At 34.2% G+C, this 10,821-nt stretch overlaps 2 protein-coding genes across 2 annotated transcripts; both read left to right on the top strand.

Annotated features, from left to right (window-relative positions):
• LOC137829838 (uncharacterized GPI-anchored protein At3g06035-like) lies at window positions 1-1,333 on the top strand. Its single transcript, XM_068636797.1, has 2 exons — window positions 1-186; window positions 583-1,333. Exons 1-2 carry the CDS (start codon window positions 102-104, stop codon window positions 1,089-1,091), a joined length of 594 nt encoding a protein of 197 aa, XP_068492898.1. The 5' UTR covers window positions 1-101; the 3' UTR covers window positions 1,092-1,333.
• Window positions 1,268-7,365, top strand: LOC137829834 (uncharacterized). Its single transcript, XM_068636791.1, has 9 exons — window positions 1,268-2,381; window positions 2,877-3,125; window positions 3,229-3,522; window positions 3,738-4,400; window positions 4,482-4,550; window positions 4,949-5,116; window positions 5,412-5,628; window positions 5,733-6,077; window positions 6,867-7,365. The coding sequence occupies exons 1-9, from the start codon at window positions 1,791-1,793 to the stop codon at window positions 6,959-6,961; spliced, it is 2,691 nt and encodes an 896-aa protein (XP_068492892.1). The 5' UTR covers window positions 1,268-1,790; the 3' UTR covers window positions 6,962-7,365.
• Window positions 7,366-10,821: the final 3,456 nt, after the last annotated feature.

Raw genomic sequence — 10,821 nt, 5'->3', positions numbered from 1 at the left:
TATCATAATGACATGAACACACAGTGAGTTACAATTCTCTTGAGAGCATTCTCCATAAGAAGTTCTGTTTTTGCCTCTTGTCACACTCCATTAACTCAATCATGCTCTCTTTCAAGATTGGTCTCCACCTTCTGATTGCCTCTCTCGTTGCCTTCCACCTGCTTCCTAGTCCAGTAGCCTGTGATGGTGAGTCTCTTTCATTGTCTCTCTCTTGGAAATTGTATATAGGTGGGTGCAAACCTCAACCCTTTGAGCCGGTTTTATAGGGTTGAGTTAGGCTTAAAGTCCACTTTGTAACATGGTATCAGAGCCATTTTTGAGTCTATCCTAGCGAGTATTTGTTGGGTTTATCAAGCCACCATCTATAATATGTTATCCCCACGCACGAGTTGTTATCACTCTCGGCGTGAGGAAGTGTGTTGGAGATCCCATTGTATATAAGTGGGTGAAAACCTCAACCCTATGAGCCGGTTTTATGAGATTGAGTTAGGCTTAATCGAAACCACAAATGTATGTTCAGACATTCTTTCTCATGTTACTGATGATGTCCTTCTGCTTTGGTTTGTGTGGTTTCCATTGCAGACGAGGGGAAGAATCTGCTTCATGACGTCAACATTTACAGAAAAGTTATGAACCTTCCTGTTCTGGATGAGAGTGCCAAGGCTTCTTGCTTAGCTGAGGAGATCGCAGAAGATCTAGCAGACATGCACTGTGAAACCTTTCGTGACTACTACCCCACGCCTGGTAACAACTCCAAAATTCCCAACTTCCAGAAGAACTTAGCCAAATGCAGCATCGAAATCAACACCACCACAGATGGGGTCATCATGCCTCTCTGTGTCCCCAAGTTGAACCACGATGTTCTCTTTTCCAACTACACCAAATCTAATCGCTTCACAAAGTACCTCAATAACTCCAAGTACAACATTGCAGGGGTTGGCACAGAAGATGATTGGATGGTTTTTATTGTTGGCACCAACTCTTCTTCTGCAAATTTCTCCTCTTCATCTTCTCGGCTTGCTCATCTTTCCAAACCCCACTTGCTCATGCTCGCATTCTTCTTCACCACGCTTCTTCTCTTCTTCAACTAAATCGATTCTTTCCTTTCTTTCTCCTTTGCTTCATTCATTTCGTGGATTTTTCTTTCCCCTTTCTTCTTTTCTTTTTCTTGGTTGTTTGGAACAATTATTTTACTGTGATTTTGTGTATACGGGACTGTACTTTGTCACAAGTTCTTCATAAGCATGTGACCTTGCACTTCCTTGTAATTGTAACATGTATATTGGGATTTGACATGTTCCAAAAATAAAGTTTAAACTATGCATTTCATAAACATCTTTAATTTTGCAGTCTTAAATATACTAACCGAAGTAAAAGGACAAAGAAGAAGAACAAGGATGAATTTGATTGGCGTTTTTACAATGTGATGTTGAATGTAACTTTGAACAAGTTGTTGAAGTAGGAGTGTCACAACTTATAAGACTAGTTGTGGTTTGGAAGTGTTGAGGTTTGGTTTGAGAACATTGAAAAACTTGCACCTTTCATTTCACCATGTAAACCATCAAAAGTTGTTTAAATTCCCAATTTTAAAAACCCCTTTTTATATTTGAGGTATGAGGCTATAGAGAAGCGCCACATATCCACATCACACGATAGGTGCAGTAGTGCCACTGGCATTACATAATTCACACGTCATACTTAACCGCACCATTTTTCTTTTTGCAACACAAACGCGAAAACGTTATTAACATCCAACGCAAGAAACGGAATTGATAGCGAGTTTGTGAGCTATGGCGGAGGAGGACGACGACGACGAGAGCTTTGGCGACTTCACCTTCGCGTCGTTTCCGAGTCAAACCTTCCCATCCACCGCAAACGACAATAATCGCGTCCTCGTCGACAACGATTGGGGCGACTTCGTTAACCATTCCAGCCAGATCAACAACGACCTGTTAAAACCCTTCCCGGATCCCACGACCAAACACGTAAATGAGAATAACGGCGTCGCCGTTCAAGACGAGGCGGCGAAAAAGCCCAAGGGAGCTATTCCGCTCTCGATCTTTGGCGAGGAGGAGGAAGAGGAGGAGGAGCGCACTTCTGCTAATGATTTCCCCAACGGCGGGGTTGTCAAAAGGGGATCTGGTTCCAACGGGTCCGTTGGAATCAGTGATTTGATTTCCAGTTTGTATAATCACCAGCTTCCTCAGATGGATTCTCACAACGGATCGGTTTCGGTGTCCAATGTTGCTGCTCCCAATCCCTCGAACTCCAAGGGAAGCAAATTGAATTCCAATGAGGATGAGGAGGATGAGGAGGATGAGGATGGGTGGGAATTCAAGTCTGCGGAATGGGAAACTGGAATCAAGAGCCAGGATGTTAAGGTAATTGAGCGAATTTATTTAAGGTAGGGGATTATTGAAATTGAAGCTGAAGAGAATGCTGGAATTCATAAGTATGATTGAATTTTCTTTCCTTAGTCTCAGAACTATCGGTGGATATTTTCTATTGCTTGTACTGTGGAAACGAGGTTTACGATACGAAAGCTATAGTACCATGTAGATCTTGTGATTGCTTTTTATTTTTGCTAGTGATATGTGATTATTTTTTGTAGTTTCCATGTGAGAAGCAAGAGTTGATTCCCTAGATGAGGACAAAACAGGGTTGGAAAATAGTGCTAGTGGGTATCGATGAATTGTTATGTATGCTTAAATTTTGTGTTTTGGGTCGTTTTTTCAATTGCCGGTCAGCATCTATGATTTAAAGTGCATTAAGGGGCTATTTTCTTGGGCTAGAGATTGATTACATCACAGAAATACATACTTGCTCATTCATGTAATGAATTTTGTTTCCCTGATAATTTGTATTATATTTTAAAGGCTGAAGTGCAAAAGCATGATAATGGTGCTCTTGATGTTGGTACTGTGTTTGATTCGTCCAATGGGATTTCGGACAAAGCTGGCGGGTGGCACCTGGACTTTGAATTGAGTCCACAATTTTCTTCGCAAAATCATATTAACCCACAACCAGGTCTGAATAGTGAATCAAAAGATGTTGGAACTGGTTTTGCCATGCTCAGCCAAAGTTTTGGGGAGTTGAATTCAGGGTCAGGATCAAATCAAAATTTGGTCAGTTGTTTTCACATAATTTCCTCATTTTGTGTTACATTGTTCATTCATATTATTGAGGAATGTCCATTAACACCATCTGATTGTGGTTTTGTGGTATTAGAAAGCATCGGAGAAGGCTGACATTTATCCCACTAATATGGAATTACTCAATGACGGTACAATTGGTTCATCTCTTGCGTCAGTATCTCATCAATCTGATGAATGGAACTTCGGATTTAATTTCAATTCTAGTTTTGTGGGTGAAGACAATCAGAGTTCAGAGTCACACTTCAAAAGAATCGAAACCAAAAATAATCAGGCTGATAACAGCATAAACAATGCTTCCCCAACTAATATAAATGTTGATTCAGATGTCAATTTTTTTGAATCAGATGATGCTGTTACAAAACATGAGGTACTGAATCGGTATGATGTCATATTTTATATATCATGTGGCATTGTATAGGGTTTAATTTCTTGAAGGATTTTCAATCTTGATTTTTGAGTTACTTTGGTTTTATGAAAAAATTTCACGAGTTTGTCTTATGACTCATTCTTTTGTTTATTATTCATTTAAGTGTTCATACATTTTAAACATAATGTTATTGTTACTATTCTTTCTATTTGCAGAAGCCCCTAACAGGCTCAGAGAATCGTAGGGAAGCCTTGCCTCTGTCAATTTTTGGTGATGAGACACCAGATACTGATGAACAATCTGAGCCTCAAGATCTGTCTCACTATACACCAACATCCCCAATAAAGAACAACTGTAATAGCCATGTATCCAACTTATCTATCAATGACTTATGGAATTTGTATAATCAATCTCAAAGCGTAACTTCTCCAAATGTGACTCCAAAAGCAAGTGGAAATCAGATTCTTGCCTCGCCTGAAGTATCAGGCTCCAGTTTGGTTACTGGTAATGATGGTTTAGATGATGACTTCTGGGACTTTAAGGATGCTTCAACTGGATCAGGATTTACCCATGAATCTTCACAGCAAACTTCTTTTAGTCACGCATCACAAGTCAATGAGAATGGGTTGCATTCTTCCCCAACAGTTCTAAATTCTGCTTTGGCCAACGGCGATGATGATTTTGTGGATGATTCATGGGAATTTAAGGATGCCGTCTCTGAAACAAAAAGTCAAGATCACGCATCTACTCTAGATCACACAGATTTACCGCCAACCCAGTTATCAACGAAGTTAGAGCAGATTGACTATGCAGAGTTTTATGGCAAATTGAAGGATGAATTGTGCAATTATGTTCTGTCACATCTTCAGAATCTCAAGGTAGCTAATCTTCTGTGGTCTTTCTTTGTATATAATACTAAAATTTACTGACACTGAAATTACTCAAATTAATGTTCTTAGAAAACTCTAAATGTTGTTGCTCTTTCGGGTGAAGATGCTAAAGCAAAAGCTCTTCAGGAACAAATTCAGGTCAGTATATGAACTATTTTGTTATCTATTTCCTGTCTAATGTTTTGTACTTTTTGCTTATTTTTCCCTTACTATAGTAAATGTAAAAACTCTGGGAAAGGGATAGGTGAGTGGGTTTCTCTCCATGGGGGAAATGGGAGAATCCGGAGGTAGGTCTGGAAGGATTTGGCACAAAGCTAGCGGAACCCCAGACCTAATGCCTTTGCTTGTGACTGTGTACATTGGGTCAAAGGCCCCCCATCAAACATTATCGAGTTGAGCTATTAGCATTTTGTTATTGTGAATTTGGTTTTCTTCTGCTTTTGAATTTGTGTATGGATATTTTTTTCTTTGTTAGTCAAATGCACAAGCTATTAATAGATTCAGCACCGTTTCTACTCTCTTTTCTTCTTTTATAGGAATTATCCGAGATACTGCATCAGGATAATATGGGTGTCCCTACTGAATATCTCTCTGAGGATTATTGCCCAACAAATGTCTGCTTTAATGAACTTCTTGAAGTTTTGAAGGAACCTAAGTTCCAACCTTTGGAGTCCGAATACCAACTAGCATCAAGGTTGTTGAAGGTATGTCTATTTCTTGAAAATATTTTGTTGTATTTTTAAAGTTTGTTCTGTTGCATGTGCAAATAGTACTGACACTGTATCTGCTGAATGATTTTGATAGTTTCAAACAGAATATATGATTGAATGTCTGATTTAGCCATTTCTGTCAGTAGTGATGCACTGATATTTGTCTCAATTTTCCTTGAGATTAATTTAATGGATAAATAGTTAATATTTTCTTATTTTATTTATTGATAACATTCTTTCTTACCAGACCATTCAGCTTAACAACACTTGTACATTTGTATTTTAATAGGCTGAGAAGGATATAAAATCTGCTATTGAACTTCTGAAAGATACAGTATCCACAATAAGGCTTCTCAAGTTGGGATCAAGAGAAGAACAGTCTAATTATCTTACCATATGGTCCAAAATAGCTCTTGTTTGTTCTCAAGAGCTGAAGCATGGTGCTTATGTTTGGAAGCAAGCTGTTCTACAGAATGTCCATGACCAAATATTATCGAACCGAAAAGGTAAGCTACATGATTATGTCAAGCCTAATATATATGCTTCTGATGTAGATGAACTTAAGGAGTCTGGAATAACCTTTGTTTTCTGGGGTGGTGGGTTCACATAGGTGTTCAGTATATCATTGCACTCGGGGAAATATATAGAGTTGCAGAAATTATTGGAGCTTCAATCAAACTTCACCAACCTTGGATGTTATCACGTTCCATAGATCATAAAAATTTATGTTTCCTTTTGAACGAGTGTTATAGCATATGGTTGGCTTCAGGACTTCAAGAAGCTCTTTTGAATATATCAAATCAGAATAATTTTGAGCCAGATGAGATTTCAAGGGAATTAGTTGAATCCATTAAGTATATTCACGAGCTTGATGAACATGCACTTCGTAGCTATGTTATCACTGGAGAACAAACTACTTGCCAGTTGTCAGCCTTGCCAGCTGATTGCATACCAGGTATACGCACTATAATCTTGACTTTCTTTGAATGTAAGTGATTAAAATTGATTTAAAATGAATTTGGATCCTGTCCTGTTCATGCTTAATAGGAGAAGTCCTGTTAATAAATTTTAACCATTTATTGTGTTTATCACTTAATATATACGGTTAAAATAAAAACTAACCAATTATCTCACTAAAAGTAAACACTCACGTTCCCCATTCTTTTATAGTTTTAGTTGGCTTTTATTTCAACTGTTAAATTTTGAAATAAATATAATTAATGGTTAGGATTTTATTAGACAATATCTCCTGTTAACGCCAGACATGAGAGGATCGAAATCCATTTAAAATTACTTTTGGATAGAATCTTTTCCTTGCTGTTTGTTACGGTGCATAAAGGTGTCCAAATGCCCATTATTTATGATTAGGAAAAATATAGTGTGAAAATTTCTTAGCTCCTTTGGCATTTGCCGCATGGAGCTCCTTCAGCGAAATCTTGTTAGCTATAAACAATGATAGCAATTGAGCAGTTGAACTTATTCTCCGTTGATATTATCATGGAGTGAACCTGCAGAACTAAAGTACTGAAAAAAAACACTTCACATACCCAAAAAGAAGTGAAAATAAGGTGCACGTGCTGCAGGATCAATGTTGGAAAGAGTCTTTCTGTATTATGTTCGAATAGTTTATATCTTTTTAACACCAATTTTACATTTGCATTTAGTATCTGTTATGATCAATAGATAAAATGTGTGGAAATAACAACTACCTACCACTTTGGCCTTGTAATTTATTGTGGATCAGGGTTGAATTTGGTGACATGGAACGGGAAGCCTTACATAGTCAAGCTTGCAAACTTGTGGGTCAACCTAATAAGTTCAGATTCACCCCAGAAGTGACATCTGCCAATTCAAATACGTCTCTTCACAACGTGTGGACTATTTTACTTTTTCAGTGGTTGTTTTGAGTTTTGAGTTGCAATGAGTGAGATTGTGGCGGGATCCATTGTTTTGTTAGTGGGGGTGAGACCTTTGGTGCACTGACCGCAGCTGTAGTGAAGGGAGATTATGTATGGGATGAAAATCATCATTCTATGGAGTCGGACCAGGCAAAGTTACCAATTAAGTTCATTCTTTCTTCAGTAGGTTACCATTCTTTCCGGGAAAGCTTTAGAACAATAGCCGGATTTGTTACAGGTGTAAGATGTATTACTAGAGATAACAAAGAATTATATACTACGACAGAGTATAATTTTGGATACAATCCAGTTATGCAGATGGAATGATATTGCATAGTTATCAAATGATTCTGGTGTTGAAAAGTAACTGGGATTCTTCCCTTCACAATTTTACACAATAGTTTTTGGCATGATTTAAATTATGATTAGTTTTATTTAAATTTGAAAACCAAGTGTAATAATTGTCTCTTGTCCACACCTGCACTTACCGAATCAGCTCAATTGGAAAGGCAACCGCAGCAAATAATACGCTGTGTAACTGCTCTTCATCAAGGGCCACAATACTAAGTCGGTGGCAAAGAAAGTTAAAGTTGAAGATGGAACCAATCATTTGGGGATCAATTGACACATAGCTTGGATGGATGTATGTCCAAAATAATTTTTCAAACGTTGAACTTCAAATGCCATGTAGAACTGGTCAAAAACAGTACATGGTGGTTGTAATGAAAAAAGTAACATAACAAACTAAATGCAAAATGTTGTTACGCAAAGGAGGAATTCTAGTTTAGATTTTTTGTTTTAAATTCAAAATTCTTATTATTATTTGTTATTAGAATCTTAGAGAGAATATTTGGTGAAAGTTTACTCGGAAATGATATATTGTGAAGAATTTTTTAAAATATTTTAAATATTATTTTAAAAATTTATCTTTATTTTAAAATTATTTAGATAATAAAATATGAGATGTTTTAGTATGTTAATTAAAAATTTATAAATTATTTACGATACTCTTATATTAAAAATAATTAAAAAAATATATTTTATTATTTATGTATTTTAGTAGTTTATAATTAAAATATTATCCCTGATACTATGAAATAGTAGACTTCATAGAAAATACAAAATATGAAAGATTGTACAAATAGTAGACTACATAGAAAATACAAAAATATGAAAAATTGTCAAAAAAAAGTGTGTAATATCAGTTTAAAAAATACAAATTGTTAGATAAAATAAATAATCTTTAAATATTTATAATTATAAAAAATTTAATAATTTTTTATATTAAATTTAAATAATAATAGCTTTTATAGTTATTTTTTATACTAATATTATTATATAAATTTATTTATTTTATAGAAAATTGTATTTATTTTTATTATACATTATTATTTTTATTATTAATTATTATTGTTTTTTATAAAATATGATTACAAAATTGTAGCCTAATTAATTCAGAACTTGCATGAAATAAAATAATGAAACAATTTCCATGAAATATAATAAAGAAATAATTTCCAGAACAAATATAGGGTCATATTCGTAATATATTCCTATGTTAGCTGGTTTTTCCACTTCTTTCTTCTCACAACTTCCAAGAACTCCAATCCAATACCCCTTTCTCTACAAATCCTCTTCTTCATTTCTTCACAAATCAACAAATACAAACAACTCACTCATTCTCTTTTCTATCGTACTTACAGAGAAACAAACACAAGCTTAGAGTTAAAGTGGACACACGTAAATGTAGAATAATGGGAATATAACTAAAGAGTTGGCCAAGGTTCCAACCAGAAGAGGTGCAACAAATGCAAGTGCTCATGTTGCCACTAATCTCTCTTTCTCTCTTCACTTAACTTAAACCTAAGACTCAACCCTAACCTAATATTAGGTGGTTGCCACTAAACAATATGTTTTTATTAACAAGATAGTAAATGTTAATATACTTTTGGGTAAAATATTTTTAAATGAAGTGAATATTTGTTTGTAAATTTTATATTTTAATGTCAAAATTCATCATAATAAAGAATCATAGAAGTCTAATCTATACGTGATAGTAAAACAAGTTTAAATAATAAGAAAAAAAAAGGAGAGAATTGAAAAAAAAAATGATAAGTTGAAAATATAACCCCCCAATACTTAATATAAAACACTTTTAAAATAATCATACATATAATAAAATAATCAATGTTTTATTTTCAAAAATAATAGTATCAAATAAAACGCAAATATTCATATTTAATATCATCGTTATTAATCACTTAAGAAAGTTCTTTCTCATTGTTGATTAATAAAACACAAATATTCATATTTAATATCATCAAATAGAGAAAAAAATGTTTAATAGAAACTATATAATGCCTTATGATGGGTATTTTGGTAAATCTTATGAATCACTTACTTGTAGGAGTGACAATGTAGGGCGGGTTAAGCAGAACAATCTGCAAGCTGTTATGAAAAACGTGAGGCAGATCCATTATTTTGGCTTGCTCACTTGTTTAGACCCGTCTCGCATAATCTATAATCTTTGTGGGTCAAATATGAAACCGGGTGAGCCAACTCGCCTACCCACATAATAATAAAAATGATGTTTTTTCTTGGATCCCCTCAAATTTCTTCATGCACCCCATCAATTCCAAAAATTGAATTTCGAACACCAAAATATCTCTTATAGATTAAGGAAGGTAGAATGGTTGTTATGGAAAGGTTATTTCATAAATTTTTTTTTCTAAATTTTCATTTCTAGAATTGACTTTTATGTTATTGAAATTAAATTCCAAAATTGATTAGTGCAGGAAGTAATTTTATGGGGTGCAAGAAGAAACACCTTAATAAAAAATACAAAATTGTCTCCTCTAGTTTTTTTTGTTCTATATATATTACAAGTGCATTAATACTTTTTTTAATAAAAAACTATTTTTCTTATGCATACTAGTCCGAAGGCCTCTGAGTTATTCTTCATGTAGACTAGCCCGCAAGTTTGTGAGTCATCCTTTATGCGGGGCAGATGACCCACATTTTGTGAACTAATGCTGGCGGGCTAGTCCGTATTGTCACCCCTACTTACTTAACCTGCAACAAGTGTGATACCTTGGAAAGAACCCACACTTATACGGATTTTTAGGTAAATTTTTTGAATACATATATTTGTATATATTAAGGAATATATCAGTTATATGATATTACTAGTTATTAAAGAAATTATATATCAGTTATCATATGATATAATTAGTTATTATGTGATATAATTAGTTGATTAAATAGACATAATTAAGTTTTATATTCCTTTTCGGTAGTTACAATTTGTTTATATATATATATATATATATATATATATATTACAACATTTAATAATAATTCATCCAATTTGAAACCAATTTCTTTATTCTTGACAATATACCTAACCTACGTTTTATTTGTGGTTACCTATAACTCATGTCGTAAAACTCAGTCCAACTCAAAAATATAATATATCTTACTTCTCTTAGTTCATGTGAGTTACTTCATCTAGTTTGTAGGTTTTGTAAGAAGGATGTGATTTATAGAAATTAAAACTTATTTAAAATATAAACTATACATTTTTTAGTGTAGATTTATGAAGGTTAGAAATTAAGATAGATTTATGAAGGTTAGAAATTAAGATAGACAGGTCCATTCACATACCTTATTTTACTTAAAATTAAAAATATATTTGTAGTGTATGGTCGAGATCACGATTAGGCTTAGAATGACCTTATTACATGATTGAACATTTTTCCGATGTACTAAAAATACATCTATATAATCACAAAGTTTAACATA

This window comes from Phaseolus vulgaris, chromosome 7 (genome assembly GCF_000499845.2).
Source record: "Phaseolus vulgaris cultivar G19833 chromosome 7, P. vulgaris v2.0, whole genome shotgun sequence".
NCBI classification, from domain to species: Eukaryota; Viridiplantae; Streptophyta; class Magnoliopsida; order Fabales; family Fabaceae; genus Phaseolus; species Phaseolus vulgaris.
Note: the sequence above shows the minus strand (reverse complement) of the source record. Positions and strands in the feature narration are given on the sequence as shown.